The 23625-nt window shown below is 43.2% G+C and overlaps 3 protein-coding genes across 4 annotated transcripts in view; 1 reads left to right on the top strand and 2 right to left on the bottom strand.

Moving 5' to 3' along the window:
• Positions 1-5059: 5059 nt before the first annotated feature.
• On the bottom strand, positions 5060-12425 carry BRK1 (BRICK1 subunit of SCAR/WAVE actin nucleating complex). The gene is made up of 3 exons (XM_055558226.1): positions 12231-12425; positions 5975-6057; positions 5060-5704 (listed from the first exon to the last, which is right to left on the bottom strand). Exons 1-3 carry the CDS (start codon positions 12346-12348, stop codon positions 5678-5680), a joined length of 228 nt encoding a protein of 75 aa, XP_055414201.1. The 5' UTR covers positions 12349-12425; the 3' UTR covers positions 5060-5677.
• A 1059-nt stretch (positions 12426-13484) lies between these two features.
• Positions 13485-18144, top strand: FANCD2OS (FANCD2 opposite strand). 2 transcript variants are annotated; one of them, XM_055558224.1, is made up of 2 exons: positions 13485-14357; positions 16754-18144. In XM_055558224.1, exon 2 carries the CDS (start codon positions 16762-16764, stop codon positions 17296-17298), a length of 537 nt encoding a protein of 178 aa, XP_055414199.1. In that variant the 5' UTR covers positions 13485-14357; positions 16754-16761; the 3' UTR covers positions 17299-18144. The 2 variants fall into 2 exon arrangements, with proteins under 2 accessions (XP_055414199.1, XP_055414200.1); XM_055558225.1 differs by lacking the exon at positions 13485-14357 and adding an exon at positions 14432-14548.
• Positions 18145-18249: 105 nt separating this feature from the next.
• Positions 18250-23625, bottom strand: part of FANCD2 (FA complementation group D2) — a 50657-nt gene continuing 45281 nt past the window's right edge. The window contains exons 42-44 of the mRNA XM_055558215.1: positions 21350-21496; positions 19772-19852; positions 18250-18670 (exon numbers count right to left, since the gene is read on the bottom strand). Coding sequence (XP_055414190.1) covers positions 18596-18670; positions 19772-19852; positions 21350-21496 — 303 coding nt within the window. The 3' untranslated portion in view covers positions 18250-18595. The remainder of the gene's footprint in view (positions 18671-19771; positions 19853-21349; positions 21497-23625) is intronic.

Here is a 23625-nt window from a genome sequence, read left to right on the forward strand (position 1 = left end):
CGCGTCCCCGGGCAGGCGTACGTGCGGCTTTCGCGCGCTCTCGGTGGAGGATGGATTACGCCCTGAAGATGGCAGGCTAGAGGCGGTGCGCATGCGCAGATGTATCACCTACCTTTGGGGGACTAGCCTTCTCTGAGGCGGAGGGTGGCGCTAGGCCATTTTGCCCCAGGGTTTCCTCTGAACGTTAGATTCTTGTGCCTCCCATAGGTTTTTCACACAGCATTTCTTTAGCTTCATTCATTGCCTTAAGACTGTCATGGTTTTTGCCATATTCTCCCTACCATATGCGCTATTTACTAATTTTATTAATCAAGTTGTTTTGTTTCCATTTTGGATCACAAAATTTGAGTTTTGTATAGAAAAGTAGGATAAAGTGAAATTTTCCCTTTCATCCTAGTTCCCCCAACCACCTCAAAAGAATCCCTAGAGGCAATAAGTATCATCAGTTTTTTGTATTTCCTTTCAAAGTTTTTCTAGGCATACCCAATTGAACACATCTGAGAGGAAATTTTATATCACCACCATCAATGGAAATTCTTTATCATTTACCAAAAAAAGAATACAGAGGAAATAAGTTAAAACAAGTTATTAAACACAGACCTTAACACTGACATTGTATCATTGCAAACGTTTACATATTTAAGAGGAAGGAAAATGTATTTTGGGTATTCTAAGTCCAAGCTACAGGCTATGTTGTTCTTAGAGTACATTTTACACTATGCCAAACAAGTAGAGAGAAAAAGAAAATGTACCCGTTTTTCAAAACAACTAGTGATTTTTTCTTCTTCTACTTCTCAGCCTTTTCAAAATTTTCTTTTAATATGTATTTTGCCTTGTTTATGCTTCCCTGGTGGCAGAGTGATAAAGAATCCACCTGCCAAGCAGAAGATACAGGTTTGATCCCTGGGTTGGGAAGATCTCCTGGAGACGGAAATGGCAACCCATTCCAGTATTTTTGCCTGGGAAATTCCATGGACAGAGGAGCCTGTTGGGCTATATAGTCCATGGGGTCCCAAAAAAGTTGGATACAACTTAGCAACTAAACAGTATTTTGACCAATTAAAAAGTATAGAGTAATAAACCAAACACTGATAATCTCACCATATAAAACTAACAGTACATTGTCATACTTACTTTTTAGTTAAGACAACATAAATGACGAGGCCAAAATTCCTTTAACTTCCACCCTGTTTCGCTTCCTTCTTCAGAGGCAGTAACTACCATGAGTTTGATGTGTCTAACCAGGCTATTTTTTTCCCCCCTAAATTTATTTTAAATTTCCATATGGTAGAGTTCACTCTTTTTGGTGTATAGGGGTGTGTTTTGATAAAATGGATAGTCATGTAACCATCAGGACAATCAAAGTACAGAACAATCCACCCTCTCCCATCCCCCAAAAATGAGTGTAACCCTACTCCCAGGCTTAAGTCTTGGCAACTATTGATACATCTTTCGTCCATCTCTATAATTTCCAGACGGTCATATAATAGGACCACACTGCAGGTAGAATTCTGAGTCTGGCTTTTCACTTAGTGTGCTTGAGATTCATCAATATTGTAGAACGTATCAAGTTTATTCCTTTCCATTGCCAAGTGGTACTCCACAATACACTCACCAGCTAAGGGACACTGAGCAATCATGAATAAAGCTATAAGCATTTGCATACAGGTTTTATGTGTGTGTCCGTTAAGTTTTCACTTCTCTTAGGTGAGAATCATCTACAGATAAGACTGCTGAGACATAGTCAGTGCATGCTTAACTTCGTGAGAAATTGCTCAACTGTTTTCCCAAGTGGGTTATATCATTTTGCATTCCTGCCAGCAATCTGTGAGTGTTCCAGTCACTCCACATTCTTGCCTGCACTTAGTATTATCAGGATTTTGTGCATTTTGAAAAATTTTAGCCATTCTGATAGAGCGCATATGGTGGTATCTGGCTGAGGCTTCAATTTATATTTTCCCAATGACTAACAATGTTGAAGATCTTTCATGACCTTGTCATCCTTTTGTCTTTGAAGTTATCAGTTCAAATCTTTTGTCCATTTCTTTATTAGCTTTTCTTAGATGTTGAGTTTTGATAGTTCTTTTATCTAGAACAACTTTGTTAATGATGATGAGATGACTGAGAACAATCTTGATTCAGAAAAGCTGGGTACAATATTAACATTTAACCTCTCTGAACTCCTAGTCTCCATATGGGTCAGATCAAAGCAGCTATCCTATCAACATCTTAATTTTGTTATAAATGGATAAAACATTTTATGTTTAAATTTAAAAACCTGAGTGACTTAGTATGGATTAAAATGCAAACCATAACTTTATCATCATCAGTGAGAGTAAAATGTATCAGAACTCTACGTTAAGTTGAAGGAACACATTGGGGACAAAATGAATGGTGGTTTAGCATAACACTATTTGTGGGCTCAAATGACCTATGTGCAAAGATGTGTATCAGTTCAGTTCAGTTCAGTCGCTCAGTTGTGTCCGACTCTTTGCGACCCCATGAATCGCAGCACGCCAGGCCTCCCTGTCCATCACCAACTCCCGGAGTTCACCCAGACTCACGTCCATCGAGTCAGTGATGCCATCCAGCCATCTCATCCTCTGTCATCCCCTTCTCCTCCTGCCCCCAATCCCTCCCAGTATCAGAGTCTTCCAATGAGTCAACTCTTCGCATACGGTGGCCAAAGTACTGGAATTTCAGCATCATTCCTTCCAAAGAAATCCCAGGGCTGATCTCCCTCAGAATGGACTGGTTGGATCTCCGTGTAGTCCAAGGGACTCTCAAGAGTCTTCTCCAAATGGTGGTTTAGCATAACACTATTTATGGGCTGAAATGACCTATGTGCTAAGATGTGTATAACCTGAGAATAAAATCCCAATTTCTGGAGCCTGACCAAACACGGTCTTTCAGAAGGAAACCCACAGATAGCCAGGGAAAGTGCCAGTTGATAAAATTCCTTAGGCAAGACTTCCAGAAAAGACATGACACAAGCCTTCAGAGAAAGGAAGCTGGAAGAAGCGAAACAACACAGACATCAATGTGAACAGCATTTGCTAGACAGAGCCAGGAAAACCCATGAAGCCTTCTTTACCAAAGGAAGGACAGTGAAAGGCAGGTAAAACTAACATGGGTGTGTAGCAGCTTAAATATTATTTAATAGCATTGAACTAGGAACGAGAAAGTAAGTTTTAGATCTGGTTTTAGATCTACCACATTCAGAAGTAGAATCTGAGTCAGATACGTCTATGTCCATATTCTAGCACCTTTACTTACTCTGTATGACTTGGCACAAGTTTTAGCCTCTCTAAAGAAGTGCATGGGGGAACTTCCCTGGTGGTCCAGGGGTTAAGACTTTGCCTTCTAGTACAGGGGTTGCAGGTTCGATCCCTGGTAGGGAAGCTTAGATCCCACAAGCCTTACAGCCAAAAAACCAAAACATAAAATAGAAGCAGTATTTTAACATATTCAATAGAGACTTAAAAAATGGTCCACATCAAAAAAAATTAAAAAAAAAAATTTTTTTTTTCATGAAGAAAGCCTACTTGTTAGGGCTTGAGGATTAAAGACATTAAGTACACATAGCACTTAACACATCTAACACATGGTAGCACTCAATAAATTATAGATAATGCTAGTTATATATCCCTGAGCTGAGGCTCAATATATAAAGGGGGTGATTACACAGGAAAGCACTCTGACACGTCAAAGCATCAGGTAAGACGGAGCAGTTACCTCTACTAGAAGAGGCTGGGCTCACTGGTTCCCATACCAGTTGTTTTCCCGACAACTAGTAGCTTACCATTAGCAACATCATATTATTTAGGGCACTATTTTTCTTTTAGAAATATTACTTTAATATCATTAAAGAATGTCTATAGCACCATAAAAAATTATCATTTTCACATGTCATCTAAGGAAGATTACCATCATTTTTGCCTCTATTACTGTCTCATTATAGTCACTGAATATAGTAGGAATTTGTTAAGTATCTGTTAAACTGACTGCAGAGCACCAGATAATCTAAAACCTGAACTTTAGGAATAAATTTTTTATCCCAGAAAGGACAGGGAAGATATTATGAATAACCATCTCAAGCAACTGTTAAAAGCATATCAGATGAGCTCAATAATGTTCAAAAACAGCTGTTACCAAAGTAAAGGATGGCAGTTTTGCCTCCATTGTAACATCACCTTTTTACATGAAGGTCCTACTTCAGATGGTCTTCCAAAGGTCTAAACAAGGATCTAAGCACAGATGTGTGCTTGCAGCTTGAGCTCTGCAAGGCATTTCAATTGCTATTTACTGACTGCCTGCCTTCTGCAAAGTACCCAGCTGGACAATACAAGCCTAAGGTGCTCATATATACTGTAAGATGCAGACGCTAAGTCAAAGAACAAGATCAAACCCAGGGCTGAAATGGTGTTAGCATGGCAGGATGGAAGGGACTGCGAAAAAGCAACAGTGCAGCACTCAGTGAAAAGGGAGACAGGACAACTTTATGGAGGAGGTTTGCCTTAAGCTAGACCTTCAGTGGCAAATAAGATCTGAATAGGGAGAAATGACTTCTACGTGACTAAAATGAAAATTCTATATGGGGGTTAAGCCTAGTGAGTTGGCACAAGTTTACAGTAGGCTTTGATGCTAGAATGAAAAGTTTAGACACTTCTGTTTAAACGATTTCCTTTCTAAAAGTAGACATTTCGCTTGTACCTAATAAAACTCATAGTCTGCCATGGACTGCAGTTAAACTGTGTAGATGCTGGTATTTAAATAGACGGTAAGCATCACACCTGATTCAACACTGTATATTTTATTGGAGCATAAAGTCCCTACATAGTAAGTACTTGGTAAATGTCTGCTGAATGACCAAAGGATCCCCAGGATGAATGAGCTCAAAGTCCGAATATGGGAGCTCCAGCTTGAAAGCCACCTAGGCTTTGATCAAACGGCTACATCTGAAAGCTTTGTTCGATTAAGAATCCCACACATCAGATTTCTGTGGAAGAGGTGCACCCCGTCTCTAGCTCCTCTCCCCACCACAATCACAGCAGTCAGATAAAGTTGAGGAGTTTATTAAGGAAATATGAGAGGTAAAGACACCCCAAGTGACAGACAGAAAACTCTGAAAATGTCCCTTTTCAAGCCAAGTGGGGGCCTGGCCTTGACCTCCCCAAAAGGACAAGAAACTGGTGGGTTAGCAACAACATTCTCTGGCAGCCACCTCACCAGGGCATCTCAGCCAGGACTGCTTCCCACACCCAGCCAAAGGTGGGAATAAGACAAGGACTGTTTATAGAATCAATGCACAGGCAATGAGAGCTATAAGGAAAGACTGAGAGAGAGAGAGAGAGGTGGGGAGGACCTTGACAGAGTCCCAGGTTTTTGGCTCTCAGTGCCTCAAATGTGTTGACATGTAGTTCTACAGAACGTTACTGCAGAGGTAAAATGCCTAACAATGTTTCCGAGAGGGCCCCGGACTCCTCCCCACACGCCACATCACACTTCTGGGTGTACATGGCAGAGCCCAAAGGCCACACTTTTGAAAAAAAGAAAAACAAGAATAAGCCCTGTTGTTCTTTAAGGAGAGAGGAAGGAGCTGAAGGCTGCTGGGGCCTTTTCCACGAGAGGCTGGCTGCTGTAAAAGCAAACTTCCCAGCAGCAGCATGGCACAGTCCTAGGTGAGGGTTTCACCTTTTGTCACCTGTCAAAGGAAAACTGACAATTAGATAAATTCAAAAGCAATAGAGGGTCTAAAATTTTATTAAATTTTTATATCTTAGTTAACTGGGGAGTGGTATAAAAAGGGGACAGCTTTGGAGTCCCAGAAAGCAGGTTTAAGTTCAGGCAAGGTACTTAACTTCTCTAAGCCTGTTTCTGCTCCCCAGTTTTTGCAGCAACAAGTGAGAATGTGTATTCTCTCTCACACAGCCACACCTGCCTCATGAGGACGCCTGGTGCCCGGCATACTCACCCTGGCTTCTATGTACTCTATTCTCCGCTCAAGAGCTGTCAATTTCTCATTTAGTGTTGCGAGTCTTGAGCGACAAGACATATCTGGCAAAAGAAGACAGACGTTCAGGATTAATGCCATTCCAGACACAGACACACGCCAGGCCCCTAAGATGAAGAGGAGGAATGCTGTATCATGCAAGGCACAAATGGGAGCGAGTGGGCAAAGCAAGGCAGTGGGAGGATAAGGTGAGAAGTATCTTAGGAACACAGCTGCTTAGGGAGGATCTGCTTAACCTCCTACCAAATGTGACAGGCAGAGAATACTGATCCCCCCAAGATGTCCAGACTTTAATCCCCAGAACCCACAAATACGTATCTCACAGGCAAAAGGACTTTGCAGATGTGGCTAAGGTGAAGGACCTTGAGATTCTGGATTACCCAGATGGACCCCATGTAATCACAAGTCCATAAACGTAGACATGAAAGGCACAAGAAAGGCAGAAGAAGGACAAGGGATGTGAGCAGGACTCAACCTGTCATCGAAGGCTCCAAAGATGGAAGGAGGAGGCCATGACCCAAGGGATGCAAGTGACCTTTAGAAGCTGGGCATAGTCCTTAGTTGACAACCAGCAAGGAAATACGGATCTTATTCTTACAGCTGCAAGAGAATGAGTTCTGCCCACAAGCTATGGGCAAGGAATCAGCTCCTCTCCTAGAACCTCCAGCTGAGGAGGGAGGCTCTGGGCTGACACTGATTTCACCTCAGCAAACCACTGCTGGACTTCAGATGTACATGACTTAAGATAATAAATGTATGTGGTTTGTGCGACTACATTTGTGGTAATCTGTTATGGCAGCCATAGAAAATTTAAAAAAACTGATACACCAAGGCTGTACAGATGGCCACTTGATAATTAATGGGCAAACCAAGAGTTTCCAAGAGAGGGGAAATGACAAGAGGAAGAAAATAATCTCAATAGGGAAGAACAGTAGAGGTCAAGGAAGCAGCAGACCCTAGAAGGACAGAAGGTGTGGTGCTGCTGAGCTCGTGGAGGCCCTGCCACGCTGCTGCTCTTGGGGCATTTGATGACCCAACAGTCCCTGCACAGGCCTTTTGGAACAAGAGAAAACCTGGAGAGCATCAAAAACCCTGTGGGGCCTGCCTTCCATCTGCAAAAGGTTCCTTTTCTTCCTCTAACTTTTCCAGTCTCTTTTATCACCTCGCCCAAAAGGAAACCTAGACTTGCTCTAAGATACCTTTTCCCCTACAAAACTTCTCAACAGAAATTACTTGACCGCTCTTCCTCCAACTGTTCTCCACATTCCAGGCACGCTAATTATTCCCACCCTCCTCCAACACTGATATTCAGGCATCACTCAATAATCCCCACTTCTGAAGTTCTAAATATCTGCTCTCCAAGACAGTCTCCCACCCAGTGATTTAACACTTAGCTCACAATCCTCCCTTTCAACTCTTCCCTAGATGTTATGCAAAAGTACTTCAGCACCCAATTTAAGAAATCTCCCACACCCTGATTCTTGCCTCGACTTTCATTCCATCAAGTCCAAATCTTAACTCATCCTGCCTGTCTCAGCATTCTCCTTCAAGTCCATTCAAAGTGGACCTCTGAGAGGTCTTTGCCAAGTGGACATAATCCTCCCTCTTCTGTAAGGATTTGCCTATCCTGGACACTGTTCCTTCTTCCTTTAAATATTGGGTTTGTTTTTTTTTAAACACCAAAACCAGTCTTTATTGGGGTAAGCCAATTAACAATGTTGTGATAGTTTCATGTGAACAGTAAAGGGACTCAGCCATACAAATACATGTTCTTGGCAGGGGGGTGGTGTGTGTGTGTGTGTGTGTGTGTATGTGTGTTTAATCTGCAAGTGCTGCTGCTTCTAATTCCCAGGCCCAACAGGACCTAATCTCTTTTCAGCCTGGTTTTTAGAAGCTCAAAGGCTATTCAGAATGAGCACGCATGTTATCACTGACAACCTGTCATTTCCCATAAAAAAAAAGTCATGGCCAAAATGAAAGGGTGGGGTGGTGAGAGGGAGGGTTCCTTCCTGGGTGGCTGTTCTGTTCCAGCTCTTGTCAATCTGGTGATGAGTCAGAATCCAAGAACAACACTGTGTTACTGGCCTGCACAGATAAGCACTGCTGAAAATGTAACATGTTAAACTCTAGAAACTTCAGTCTTATTTCAGATTCCATTAAATAATACTGGTTCAAACAAAATATTGGGAAAGAACCTGGCAGCTGGACAAATTTGAAACCACAATGCATTTATATGTACATTATCATCAGACTGTAACTGAAAATGCCATGTGTCCTCATCAGGGTGTTTAACGGTGTGCATACATGACCACTGCTAACAAATGCCAGTTATCAAACAACTTCTCTGAACTCTTACTGCACATAACTTTAGCCTACAAAAATCAACATTGTCTTTCTCATAAGATCTTATTTCTCCAAAGTTGCTCAGTCATGTCTGATTCTTTGCAACCCTACTGACTGTAGCCTACCAAGCTCCTCTGTCCACTGGATTCTCCAGGCAAGAACACTGGAGTGGGTTGCCATTTCCTTCTCCAGGGGATCTCCCCAACCCAGGGCTCGAACCTAGGTCTCCCGCATTGCAGGCAGGAGACCTGAGCCACAAGGGAAGATTTTATTTCTCCAACAAAATTCTAAACCTTTTAGAAGTGGTTCTGTCCATTTATTCTTACTTATTCCTTTCTCACAGCATCTGACACACAGCTGGAGTTACAACAGGCAAGTAATATTTGTTGGCTAACTATTAAGAAAATGGAGATTTAAAAATAGCTACACACTCTGTTTTTTTGGTTACATGTCTCTGCATGTGTTCGCTTCAGAGTCAGGAAAAAAAGGTATAAAAATAAAAAGCTATCATTTGTAACAATCTATTTTTAGAAACTTCATCCATTCAAAGTACAGAATAGGCCTAGTGTTAGGATGCTTGTGGTACATCATGATGCGTGTGTCCTTAGGTCCCAGTGGTCCTCCCATGCTCAAAGAGAAAACCACAAATGGATCAAAACCCTACTCTCACCAGCCAGAATCACAGGGTAAAGCTGTTCAGAATCATTAGGTATCCTGGAAAAACAATTCCCTCTCCAAAGCACATGGCCTACAAGCCTATTATGGTGAGGGTGAGAACTGTAGGTTTGCTGCCATTTTCAAACAGCTATAGATGCCCCCTTAGAGGAAACACCTGCTAAACCTCTGTGCCACCAAATCACATCACACACATGATACAAGCCCCCTAGCCACACATCAGAATGGAGGAGTCATGCAAATGGCTTAGAATGGGAAAATACATCCCACATTCATTCATCCTGAGTCATCCAATGCCAAGACAATGTACTCATCTATCTTTATGATTTATCCAGTTTCTCAGCCTGTTGGTCTTTGTCTAAACTCTTATATCGTGATACCGTCAATCTTTGGGATCTTGCCTCAGGTATATCTAACTGCTAAGTCAAATTGCTTTACCCTTTAATTGTGCTTCCTAATTATTTCTACTTGTAATTAACTGTTCTTTTCTTTAAAAGGCCTAAATCCACTTTCTAAAATCTTAAAAAATCACCTAGTAATCGCTAATGTTAGGCCATTACCCCCACCTTAGAGGAAAATAATGGCCGAAGCCAAGGGAAGCCATTTCTTCCAGCTCCTGAAAGACTGGAATCCTGTGTGTCTATTTCCTTAGTCTAGGACTTGCTGGAAACTAAAAAAAAAAAAAAGAGAGAGAGAGAGAAAAGCCTGTTTTCTATCTGATAAAATGTAACTCACATGTATTTGATAAAATCTCACAGCAGAATTTATTTCCTTGCTTATATAGCAAGAAAAGAGACATTTCTCCTCCACAAATTCTAAGCTCAAATGCTTCAATTTTTGGTTAATTCCAAGACTCACCAACTAAAACTACAGTAACATGCCAAAAAGTTTTATGTCAGAGATGAATGCATGTTTATTATACATTTATTCATATGATTGAAAGAGAAAGTCACTCAGTCGTGTCCGACTCTTTGCAACCCCATGGACTGTATGTAGCTTGCCAGGCTCCTCTGTCCATGGAATTCTCCAGGCAAGAATACTGGAGTGGGTGTAGCCATTCCCTTCTCCAGAGGATCTTCCCAACCCCAGGAATCAGACTGGGGTCTCCCGCATTGCAGGTGGATTCTTTACCAACTGAGCCACTGGTGAAGCCCAAAAATACTGGAGTGGGCAGCCTATCCCTTCTCCAGGGGATCTTCCCGACTCAGGAATCAAACCGGGGTCTCCTGCATTGCAGGTAGATTAATATGATTAAATGCTCAGAAATGAAGTTATTACGTTATCTAGATACAAACTGGGGGAATTGAGACACTAGGTCACTTTTAATTATGAAAAACAGCCCCAGTTTAACTTATTTTAGATGCTTGATTTACTGAATTGACTTTCTTAATATTCTGTTAGGATATTCTCTGTCTACGTATCAGATATTAATGCCTACCATATAAATGAAGTCTTTTACTTCTGGTTTTAAAAGTAAAGGCTCTCAGGACTTCCCTGGTGGTCCGATGGCTAAGACTCTGTATTCCCAATGCAAGGAGCCCAGGTTCAATCCCTGGTCAGGGAACTAGACCCCACATGCCACAACCAAAGATCCCAGTTGCCTGAACAAAGGTCGAACAGCACAGCCAAATAAGTAAATATCTTTTAAAAAGTAAAAATTCTTTGTTAGTTATTTGTCCAACCACGTTCCACTGCCTCCCCAGTCTAAGCCAAAGTTTCAAAGATGCCATTCTGTCATCACTCTATCCCTCCCTGTGCATGGAATATTTTATCTGGTCCTTCCTCTGAGGAAAAGTTATGAGTATAAAGTGCCCTAAAGAACCCTCGTAATAGTTCATCTCTCTAGGGAAGCAGAAGAGACAATCAGGAGAACTAACACTGGAAGAGTTTGCATAGAACTTTAAAAAATAATTTCAGGATACATGAGCTCTATGATTTCTTGACTACCATTTTCCTATTACAACCATTACAGGAAGTTATACGTGTGAATTTGTGTCACTGATATAAAATTTATCCTATTCTTGTCTCTCATTAATACTAACATCCCTCCCATTCCCTGAGTGAGGAAATCCACCACCCCAAGACACCTTGTATGTAAATATATTAAAACATAAACAATATTCTGCTTTGTTCTGAAGCTGTCATTATTTCATCTTCAAGACAGAAATTCTTTAAAGGCAGGAAAATGATGCTTTTTCCCCCACCGAGCCTAAGAGACAGCCTTGTACTCAAGACTTAGTCTCTCTTGCAGATGCCTTCTGATCAAACTTTTGCTCTGTCCTTAGACTACTTAGGATGTGTCAGGTTCTCCAGCTAGAAAATAATTCCTTTTGAAATCTTTTCTTATACATCATTGACCCCTCCTTAATCTTAACCATTTAACACTGCTGAAACAATGGACCAGAAGCACACCAGTTGGAAAAATGTCATTCCCACTCCTTGTGATGACATAGAAAGTCTACCAAGTGCTCAGTTCTGTCAAAGAAACACTTGAAGAACTGGAAGTAGGGGTCTCCGCTACGGGCTTGCTGTCCAGAAGGGTGTGCGACAAAGCGGAAAGAATTTAAGACTGTCACGAGTAGGCTAATGCCTAGGAAAGATTTTTCTAGAAGCAGAACACCCACTGTCGGTTTCATACTAGCAACGCAGAGATGTCCATGGCGTGACAAGATGTGGACCTTACTTTGCCCTCATCTGCTCCCGCTCAGCACAGGACAAGAAGGGACTGACAGGAGGGGCCGGAGGGGCGACTAGAAGGCTCGACCAGAAAGGAGATGGGACACCTCTAGAGTCTTTACAGGGCAGTGACAAGATCATGCTGCATCTGAGCGCCAAGTGGGAACTGGAAACGAAGCACAGAGGAGGAAGGGAGGCGACTGAAGAGAAGAAAAGGCGCAGACGAAGGACGGGGTTGCCAGGACATGTCCGGGAAAAGGAAAGACTCGATAATGGATCCGGGGTAAAGGCAAAGCTGCCGATGAGCTCAGTCTGGGGCAGGATAACCGCGCCTCCCCCCCCCTCCCCTCCAGGGACTGTCCAGTGGAGCCCGGGGTCAGGGCGAGAGGGGGAAGGTGCGGCCTGAAGGAGGAAGCGAAAATCAGCAGGAGCCTAGGGCACTCAAGACTCCCCTTCAAAGCTTCTCAGCGCCCTCGCTCAGCGGGCTTCCCTCTTCCCAGCCTCCCCCTGCTCGCCCGCTGACCGAATGAGTTGAGAAAGTCTGCGATTTTCTTGATGCTGCTGGTGATGACCTCAATGTACTCCCGGTTCGCCCAGTCCTGGTGAATCTCCCGCTGCACCGGATCCTCTTGTCCCGCCATGGCTGCTGCCTGAGGAAGCGCGACTGCGCAGGCGCCTCGACCCTCCAGGCCTCCAGGGCGCCTGCGCCGCTCTCCCACACCCTTGCCTGGGTACCCACGAATCCCAGGGCCTTGTGGCGCGCCTGCGCACTGTCAAGTCCTCGGTGGCGTCTTCGCTTTGCTCCCACGCCCCTGAACAGACCCGCCCCAAGCCGACGAGGAAAATAGGGTGCGCAGATGCAAAGATCCCCCTCAAATACCCACCTCCGTCTCTGGCGGTTATGGTCGTTGGGCGGGGGGCGGCGCATGGGTCCACATTCACCCCTTCTCTCAGGTGCTTCAAAGTAAGCTTGCGAGCTGTGTCCAAACCAAGCTGGGCATAGCCAATTAAACCACACTAAATACAAATCATTTTTAGAATGCCTTTTAAACAACAGAACATGATGTGCCACTTTGCAATTATCAAGTGAACAAACGTTATTTTTTTCAGTTTTGAAGAGGCTGAGGGGAAATCGGTAAACGTCGCAATTAGCTGATCACACTGTAAACTGACAGTCTCTTCAGAAGGAAATTTGTAAAATTGTAAGCAAGAGCTGTACACATTTTCAAAGTTTTTGAATTATTTAACAAAATTATTGAAAAAAAAAAAAAACACTTGCAGCGCAAAGGTGTTCTTTGAGATAATCTGTTTTTTAAAAATCTCAACAGTTGGGGAATGGCTATTGATATAGCCACTCAGAGCAGTATTATGCAGTCATTTAAATGCTAATCAGGAAAAATACTATGGCAGCATAACACAGATGATAAACTGAAACGGAAAACAAAATACACTTTAAAAAAAATTGCAACTATGCAAAATTATTCAAGAGGAAAATAAAAATAAACTTACTGGGGTAAAAAGTGGTAAGTTAAAATCATTTTAGTCTCTTCCAAGATTCATCATTCTCTGTCCCTTTCCCCTCTCTGCCACCAACCTTCTCCAACTCTCTCCACTTATCTCTCCTTCCACAAGGACACACATACACACAGTGGGCATCTGACAATTCTTGACAAGTCCCTCAAGACTATTTGGTCTTCCAAACCAGTATCTCAGCCTGACCCATCCCAGAGATGCCCAGTCTCTCCCCTTCAGCTTCACCTAGAGTCACACAAACCTGACAGCTGTTTGCGCTGCGTTCCGTCGGTTCACAAAGTGCATAGGCGGTTTTCTGGGTAAGGGAAGCGCAGGTGGGCCATTAGTTAATTCTTCCTACAAATACTGCACCCTACCAGGCATTGGGATAGTCAGGCACTGTGGATATAAGAGTCAACTGGGTAGACCTCCCTTCCCCCGGCCTTAAAGAGTAATTGTTTGCAATGAAGTTTAAAAGTAGCCAAATCACTCTTTTACTAAGGTGAAAGTGTCAGTTTTTTAGCTTTCTGAGAATGAGAATCTTCCTTTTTGAAGTTTACCAGAAAGCAAAGTTTTTGGTTGGGAAGTCAAGGAGAGAGTTATCTTTCTCCATCTTGACAGGGGAACACCTGTCCGGGTCCTTGCACTGGGATTATTCAATGCAGCCACAAAAGCCTTCAGAACTCTGGGTAACTCAGAGCAGGGTTTAAAGGGTAGCGCTAACCTTTTAATACTAACCACAGCTCCCCCTCCCCTGACATTTATGCAGGCAGGTTCCTGGCCAGTCTTTGAAATGGGCTCCGTAGTCCTCTTTGACCAGATAGATCAAAGGCACATCGCTGTGGCGAGGTGGGCAAGAGGCGGAGGGGAACAGAATTCGGTTCAGCACTCCTGAAGGCTGAATCCCGGACCAGGTGTTCCAGTGAGATGGGGGCTCCGAGCGAACGGGGCGCTTCGATCCCCGCCCCCTCACCGCGGCCCTTCCGCGGTTCGGGCTCTCCCCGCTCCCCCACAACCCCTCCCACCCCGCTGCTACGGTCCTGGGTCACAAAGGTTGTTGCCAAGCACCCGGTGGAGAAGATGCGGCCAGGGAACAGCAGCCGCCACTCTGGAGCGTGAGGCCCGCGGAGTTCAGCAGGTGAGACCACGGCCCGGATGGTGGGACCGAGCCCGGGTTCCCACCACCACCTCCGCCTCGGCCAGATCCGTCTGGCCCCTGCCCCGGGGTAGGGAGGGGAAGCCTGCTCCTCTCAGGGCAGCTCCAGCCCCTCGGGATCACAGTTCATAAGGACCTCAGCTGCACTTTGACGCTGTCTTCCCCGTTCCCAGGTGCGGAAATGAAGGGACTGGGTTTCTTGACATGGGAGGAAGGGTATGAAGGGAAAACCTTTGGGGCTAGGAGCAGGTGTTCCCTACCTGGGAGCTCTTAGAGCAGCTTGAACAGACTGACTAGGTTCAAATCCTCCTGAAGTGGATGATGGAGACTCGTGGCTGGTAGGAGCGAGCGGTGAACTAGCTTTATTTGATCCTTATGTAAAAGTGGTGGAAGGGACCTGGGGTCAGACGTCCTCTTTCACCCCATGTTGGTTCTGCTGAGTATTTCGGCTGGACATTGATCAAGTCTTTTCCCTCTGGCCCTATATCCTCGCAAGAGACAAGGAAGGGCTCCTGGATTTTTTTTTTTTTTTTCCGTATCATACATTCAGAGTTAACACTCTCCACCCCTACCTTGTCTTGATGGGGTACCAGAGCAGCCCTGATCCTGGATGTGTGCTCTTAGGGTCAGAAGCCTTTCACAGGCTGTTTCGAACAGATAACTATCCCTTGGTTGTCACTTTCTCATCCTAAGGCAGTCCACGTATTTGAACACAGTATGCACAAGAGCTTGCATACCTCAGGAGAAACATTCCCAGCTGGAGGAAATCAACAAATCTTCTTTCTACTAACCACTGTCAGAGGCAGGTCTTCTGTTTCAAATGTCACCAACAATTCTCTTTTCAAAACAAACTTCACTGTCTCACAAACTATGGTGAGGGTGTCAAACTTCTCCTGGGCCATTACTGGGTGGGATGGGATCCCATTTGCTGCTACCTTTGTGGAAGAATAGTGAAGATACAGAGAAATACACTTGACTAGAAAGAAAAGGGTCTGCCATGCCCCTTATCATAGTAGGTAGGTGCTGAATAAATGTTACATCTCTCTTGAATTCAGTGAAATCCTTTATATACTGACAATTTTAAAGTAGAAAGATGGAAAGTCTAAATTCTACTTGGGTAAATTTTGAGTTAGCAACATATCCTCGACGCCTTTTCCTTTATCTTCAAAGAAGAAAGGAAAAAATCTCAACCAGTGGGTCTTTCACAGATAAAAAAACAAAAACAAAAACAAAACATACCCAGTGAAGTGAAAGTCACTTAGTCATGTCCGACTCTTTGTGACTCTCTAATTCTGTATAGTCCATGGAATTCTCCTGGCCAGAACACTGGAGTGGGTAGCCATTCCCCTCTCCAGTGGATCTTCCCAACCAAGGCTTCGAACCCAGGTTTCCTTCATTGCAGATGGATCATTTACCAGCTAAGCCACCAGGGAAGCCCAAGAATACTGGAATAGGTAGCCTATTCATTCTCCAGCAGATCTTCCCGACCCAGGAATTGAACCAGGGTCTCCTGCATTACAGGCAGATTCTTTACCAGCTGAGTTACCAGGGAAGCCCAAAAAACACATACATAGAACCAGAAAAATCTTTAAAAACTAAAAAAGGACTGGTCTTGGGAACTTTTTCCCCTCCTGCCTTGTGTAATTCCTCTGAGGTGGTGTGTAAGTACCTCAGGGCTCTGAGAGAGCTGGTCACGTGTCAAAAGAGGTTCTGACTGTCCATAATTAAGAATAGTAAAAGCTGAAGTTCCTTAAAGAAAAAGCGTAAGTTCTCAAACTGTAAGGTGCATCAGACTCCCTTGGAGGGTTTGTTTAAGTGCAGAATGCAGGGGACCCAAGAATCTGCATTTCTTCCATGTTTCCACAGGATGCTTAAGGCGCCAGTCCCAGAATCATACTTTGAGAACCAACGGTATAACGTACATGTGATTTAGTCACAAATATCTGGTGAGACAGGCCTTTTTGAGCACCCATCCACAAATAATGTCTCACCATGGACTGCCAGCAGCCTCTGCCACCTGAGAGGCACAGATTCTGTCTTTAGCAGTTATCAACACAGCACAGATCCTAATACCAAACAGGGCTACTCTTTTGGACAAATCCATTTCCTCATCTGTACCATGGGTAAAAACCTACCTTCAGAGGCTTGTGATTAGGTTTAATAAAGTACACACAGCAGTTACCAGATTCAATACTTGTCACTATCCTCTACTGCCCTTTATAGAATTACTTGTATCCTAACAAAGTACTGGAATCTGTGTTCATGAGAACTACAGAGTAAGGTAAAGTTAATACTGAGACAGAGATGTGAATTTGAACAGCCCTACCCTCACCAAAAGCATGCTAGGGAAATTCCATGTTCTGATTCCTCTCCTCTAGGACTGTCAATGGCAGGATACCAGCTCTGGTCACCATGGACCCCACTGGATGAGAGCTTCCAATGGCTGCGGCATACAACACCTACCCCTTCTTCCAAGCACCCCTTTAGGGCTTCCCCCTGCTTCCCACATACCCCTTCTGACCTTGAAGTGCAGCTGTGCTTTCAAGAGGTCACTCTAGTCCTAGACAGCCCTTTCCTGGAGCCTGGGGTGAGTCCCAAGTTGCCCTGTCACACATCAGAGCTCCGAACCATGAACAACAAGAAAGGGCTGGTCAGGAAGCCTCAGCCTGTCCGCCTCAGTGGAGTGGATTCTGTCTTTGGCAGGGTCATCACAGCTCAGCCACCAAAGTGGACTGGGACCTTCAGAGTTTCAGACAAGTCAGCCTTTTGCAAAATCATTAGCCGGGAGCACCAGTGGCCCACTGGACTTAAGGAACCTCAGATTCAGATGACAGTGACCATGTGCAAACAGATGTTACGCTCCATCCTCTTGCTGTATGCAACATACAAGAAGTGTACCTTTGCCTTGCAACATTCCAAGTAAAGGGTCCCATTTGATTCCTGTTCCTCACACCATGTCTTTCGCTATGTGCCTGAAGCTTACATAGAGCTGTCCCTGTAAAGGAAACTGCTTGTCCCAGCTATTTTGCTTTCCAGTCAGGCGGTGACAATTCAGGAGCCCCTCTCCTCCCTTTCCCTCCAAAAATGGGCCAGTGACAGAGCAAGGGAGGAGACCATTTCCACTGTAAAGCTGAACAACCATTTGAAAGAGAGTCAAACTAGCACTGACATGTACCATGTGATAAAGAACCATTAAACCATATATACCAATGAGCCTACTGTGACCTCATTTCAACACTAAAACCACAATGAGGTGGAGAAACAAAGAATGTCAAGGAAGGGAATTATGGATTCCTATGTACATGAGGATGAAGGGGTCAAAAATGTGTATATAGGTCAATGATTAACCTCCCCACCAAAAAACAACATAAAAACCTAACCAGCCACACCCTAACATTACTGGAGAGTATGAAAGTAGGTAGAAATATTAACAAATATTAAATATTAACAGTCTGGCACTGAAATAAGAGCAGAAGACATGAAGAGTTCCCCATTTTAGCTGAAGTGTATGCTTAATGTTCTATTTTTAATCAACTACAAGCCATTTTGTAGTATTCTTATAACTAGATTATAGGTATAACTCAGAATAATGTGGAAATAAAATTTATGCAAAGTTAACAGGAGTTGGATGCTGCCCTTTTCACCTTTGTCTTATATGTCTACATAACCACCAAAAAATTTAAAATGCAGCCAAATGTTTGACTTTCTTTGAGCACTAAAAGAAATCTGTAACTCCTCCAAAAAGATCACAAATGTGTTTTCATGTCAAATAAGACAGTCCTTTTAATAGGGAACATATCATTTTAATTCTCCATTATTTCTCTGCACAAACTCCAATTCAGTCCCACCTACAAAGGAAATTCCAAAAGGTAGCTGAGGTAGAACTTAGAATTTATTTGAAAACTGGTACAAGCTTAAATTGTAGAATAAATCCAGAGTTTCAAAACCAGCTCCCAAAGCCTAGAATCATGACTGTTCTGCCGCGTTCACCCAAATGGGTAAGCAATGCTACCTTCGTCTTTAATATAGTAGATGTTAAGCCGCTGTCTTTAACGTTAGTAGACAATCCGTGAAATCCACAATTGAGTTGATTCAATAGAACCCCCTTTTTAAGAACAAAATAGGGTGCTTCCAGTTAGGCAGACCGGCAGCATCTGTGACCCTGAACACTGTGGTGAGTGGCTGGCAAGGACGGGAAGGAGCACCTTTCTGTAGCCTACTCAGTCGTCATCACTCTCATCTTCATCACTCTCTCGCTCCTTTTCTCCATCACTTGCTTTATCTTCTTCGCCACCCTAAGAGGCAAATGATAATTATTTGGGGTCATCTGAGCAACCTCACGACTTGCAACACTGCTCCCACAGCATGTACAACTGCACTGTTTCACTGTAAAAACCATTGATAGGTTTAAACCATTCTTTTGAGAAAAGAATCCGAAGCTGCTCCATTCTCCTATCATGGCCTTAAAGCCTTGAAGCCAAGATGATAGAGGGAGCCATTTTGATACTGACTTAGGCCATTCGGCAACCCAACCATGTGTGATTTTTAAATAAGCCCACAGCACTACAGCATGTATATGACACAGGAATAAAATGGGCATTCAGTATAGAATGAAATGTTGGTTAAATTCAAAATACAACAGGAATCCAGCATAAGATTCTCTCTGATCTGCAAAATCTAATCTGAGAGGTTTGCTTAGGACAAAGCATCAAATAGAATATTGTCTGCCTCAAACTTTTTTATGAGAACAAGGTGGAGGCATTCGATACAAATAAAACAGAGAACCATGTAATAAAATAATTTTTCATACTAAGTGATCTTTTCACAGCCTCAAATGGCATTACAAATTATATCCAGATTCTTAAATCTGAGATTCTCGATATCTATAACCTGCCCAAATTGTAAGAAACTTTTATAAATATATTTTTCTTTGCTTTAAAATCTCAACAGCATCAGGAGTAGCCCAGAAGAGCATAAAGACTACCACTATTATTGTAGTCCTCAGTAGTGACAGCTTTTGATTCTGTGCTTTGGCTTTTACATTTCTATTTTGCATATTCAAACAACATGTTTAAACGGTTTAACTCATTCTTCTCAACACTCACAAAACACTTTGACCTCTTTCTATCTCCCCTCTAAAATGGTTTCAGATACGAATTCAGGGAAAACAAGAGGCTACAATGGAAGGGAATTTTCAACTGTATAACATACGGCACAACTTGAGATACTCAACAGTGATTATAATAGAGTGTGAGAGTGTGTGTGTGTGTGTGTGTGTGTGTGTGTTTTCTGGCCCTCACAGAATTCACCTAAGTGCAGAAGCCTTTTTTAGAGGGAACAGAGATGGCCACGGAAGGAAGTAATTGTAACTTGGGCGGGAGACGTCCTGCACGCACCTCTGCTCCTTGGAATGATGTGTCACCCTCACTCTCATTTGCAGGGCTCTCCTGGGAATTCTGGGATATAATCTCTTCACCCTGAATGTGAATGGGCCAAGACAAATGGTGGGTTATAATGATCACACATGGGTCTCAAGGGGAGAAAGGCTTAAGTTTACAGGCAAGGCAAAGAAAGTCATTCAAATATGATCAAACACAGACACCAACCTATGATCCAGCAGCTAGAGAAGTGATAATCAACCCAAGGCTTCTGAGATGCTTCTGGCTCTCACACAATATGCAGTTTTACAAAAGATTCATCTTTGTATTCTAGTATCATACTAGTTTTACAAGGCCAGATTGTATTGGTGACTCTTTCAGGTAATGCTCAATATGATTCTAAACTTTCTCAAATACCTTAAAGTATGTGAACATGAACATCAACACATCAACTATATACAGGGCTTCCCTGGTGGTCCAGTGGCTAAAAATCTGCCTGCCAACGCATGGGACACTGGTTCAATCCCTGGTCTGGGGATATCCCATACGCCTCAAGCACTGTGCACCACAACCATTGAGCCCACGTGCAGCAATTACTGAAGCCCAAGAGCCCTGGAGCCCAAGCTCCGCAATAAGGAGCCACTGTAGTGAGCAGCCTGTACACGGCAACTAGAGTAGCCCATGTGCTGCAATGAGAGAAAGCCCTCAAGCAGCAATGAAGACACAGCACACCCAACAACAAAAATAGATAAGTAATTTTTTTAAATTGAATCTAAAAAAAAAAAAAGAAAACCCACACCAATCACAAATGGCCATTTAGAGGCTGAAAGATAGTATACTAAAGTGGTTTAGGAATACCAAATCTGGATGAGGACTGTTAGGACTCAAACCTTTTCTGCACTCATATTGCTGAATGGAAAGTTACTTAACCTCTCTGAGCTTCAATTCTCATAGTAACAAGAGTATCTACCTAATAACACTGATGTAAAGAAAGGAAGCTAACACTATGGGGATTTATTATTTTCATGTATGAATTATGAGACTCAGATATTATAAACATGAATGATAAGGGCTTGGGCTGTATTTGAAAAATGGTGTTACACCAAAGAAATAGTATAAACAACACAAGATTTCAGCCCATCAGTCAGACAACTGAAAGAAATAAGAAATGCTTACTTGTTAAAATCAGTCAGAAAAAAAAAAAAAAAAAAAATCAGCACAGAGAATAATTTCAGGAATAGAACAGACTGCTTTTAGAGGGAAAAAAACAAAACTAAACAACAAAAAAAAGTTTCTCCATAGTTGTAGAAAAAGGCTTTCCTGATCTGCTTCTCTGTCTGAGGCCTTTTTAATTAATAAATCAATGGTATGTTTTGGTGCCTCTGCTGCTGCTGCTGCTGCTGCTGAGGGGTGCAACCTGCAACCAGGGCCCAAGAACAAAGTAACTTTAAGAGCTAAACAGTCACTTAAGAGAAAAGTAGTTTTGAGTATTGAGAGAGTGGAGCTTAGGTCACCTTCCTTAGATACTTTCCAATGCTCTCACGAAGAAAAGAAGAGAAGAGAAGGAGATTATCATTGGTAGGGTCCCAGGCTTACCTGCAAGTCCCGATTTTTAAGATTGCCCAGCCAGAAAGCCTCTCTGCAATTGTTGAGGATAAGCATGGCTTTCACTCGGCAAACTAACAGTTCCAGGGTCTTTTTGAGCAAAGGCACATGTTTGGTGAGTTTTGTGTCCTGGTGAATCTGAACGGAAACAAATACAACCAATTCATCCGCATTTATCATCGTGCTTTCACGTTTCCTATACAGAAACTTTCGAACTCCTAACACCCTGAACACTCAACAAGAGCATAAGCCCTGCCAGTATAGACCAGAGACACATTCCCCAAATAGTAGTCTGGTAGAGTACTCTGAAAATTCTCCAAGCCAGGCTTCAGCAATACGTGAACCGTGAACTTGCAGATGTTCAAACTGGTTTTAGAAAAGGCAGAGGAATCAGAGATCAAATTGCCAACATCCGCTGGATCATGGAAAAAGCAAGAGTTCTAGAAAAACATCTATTTCTGCTTTACTGACTGTGCCAATGACTTTGACTGTGTGGATCACAACACAATGTGGCAAATTCTGAAAGAGATGGGAATACCAGACCACCTGACCTGCCTCTTGAGAAATCTGTATGCAAGTCAGGAAGCAACAGTTAGAACTAGACATGGAACAACAGATTGGTTCCAAATAGGAAAAGGAGTATGTCAAGGCTGTATATTGTCACCGTGCTTATTTAACTTATATGCAGAGTACATCATGAGAAATGCTGGGTTGGATGAAGCACAAGCTGGAATCAAGACTGCTGGGAGAAATATCAATAACCTCAGATATGCATATGACACCACCCTTATGGCAGAAAGTGAAGAACTAAAGAGCCTCTTGATGAAAGTGAAAGAGGAGAGTGAAAAAGTTGGCTTAAAGCTCAATATTCAGAAAACAAAGATCATGGCATCCGGTCCCATCACTTCAAGGCAAACAGATGGAGAAACAGTGGAAGACTTTATTTTTGGGGGCTCCATAATCACTGCAGATGGTGACTGCAGCCATGAAATTAGAAGACGCTTACTCCTTGGAAGGAAAGTTATGACCAACCTAAACAGCATATTCGGAGAGGGCAATGGCACCCCACTCCAGTACTCTTGCCTAGAAAATCCCATAGACGGAGGAGCCTGGAAGGCTGCAGTCCAGGGGGTCGCTGAGGGTCAGACACGACTGAGCAGCTTCACTTTCACTTTTCACTTTCACGCATTGGAGAAGGAAATAGCAACCCACTCCAGTGTTCTTGCCTGGAGAATCCCAGGGACGGGGGAGCCTGGTCACTGCCATCTATGGGGTGGGGTCACACAGAGTCGGACATGACTGAAGTGACTTAGCAGCAGCAGCAAACAGCATATTAAAAAGCAAAGACATTACTTTGCCAACAAAGGTTCATCTAGTCAAAGCTATGGTTTTTCCAGTAGTCATGTATGAATGTGAGAGATGGACTGTGAAGAAGGCTGAGCACCGAAGAATTGATGCTTTTGAACTGTGGTGTTGGAGAAGACTCTTGAGAGTCCCTTGGACTGCAAGGAGATCCAACCAGTCCATCCTAAAGGAAATCAGTCCTCAATGTTCACTGGAAGAAGGACTGATGTTGAAGCTGAAACTCCAATACTTTCGCCATCTCATGTCAAGACCTGACTCATTTGAAAAGACCCTGATGCTGGGAAAGATTGAAGGTGGGAGAAGGGGATAATGAGGATGAGATGGCTGGATGGCATCACCAATTCAATGGACGTGAGTTTGAGTAAACTCCGGGAGCTGGTGATGAAGCCTGGCGTGCTGCAGTCCATGGGGTCGCAAAGAGTCGGACACGACTGAGCGACTGAACTGAGCTGAACTGAGAGTACTCTGAAGAGAATGGTAGCTGTCCTTTAAGCTAAAGCAGCCTAGAAGACATATCACCAATACCTCTCAGTTCCTCATCATCATCTCTCATTGATCAATTATCAATGAATTTACCTAAAATATTCTTGAACATATATTATACTGACATTAATCAATAGAAAGTACCCCTTTTTAGTGGAGGGAGTCCTTAAAATTCCACCCTTCAGCACCTTAAAAATTTAGAAGCAGGGGAGGAAGTGAATGACAGGCACTGGGTGGAAGAATCAAGGGCCTGCCAGTGACTTCACAATTCCACAGTTCTGTGCCCCTTCAGACAAAAAGTGACAAGGGCTCAACTGTACACTTTAAGTGGAAAAGTCCTTGAATGCTAAAATATTCTCAGAAGAGACAGATGTGTTCCTTGACTAGGAAATAATACAGCAGAAAAGCTCTAAAAACAG

This window comes from Bubalus kerabau, chromosome 20, assembly GCF_029407905.1.
Source record: "Bubalus kerabau isolate K-KA32 ecotype Philippines breed swamp buffalo chromosome 20, PCC_UOA_SB_1v2, whole genome shotgun sequence".
Classification (NCBI taxonomy): Eukaryota; Metazoa; Chordata; class Mammalia; order Artiodactyla; family Bovidae; genus Bubalus; species Bubalus kerabau.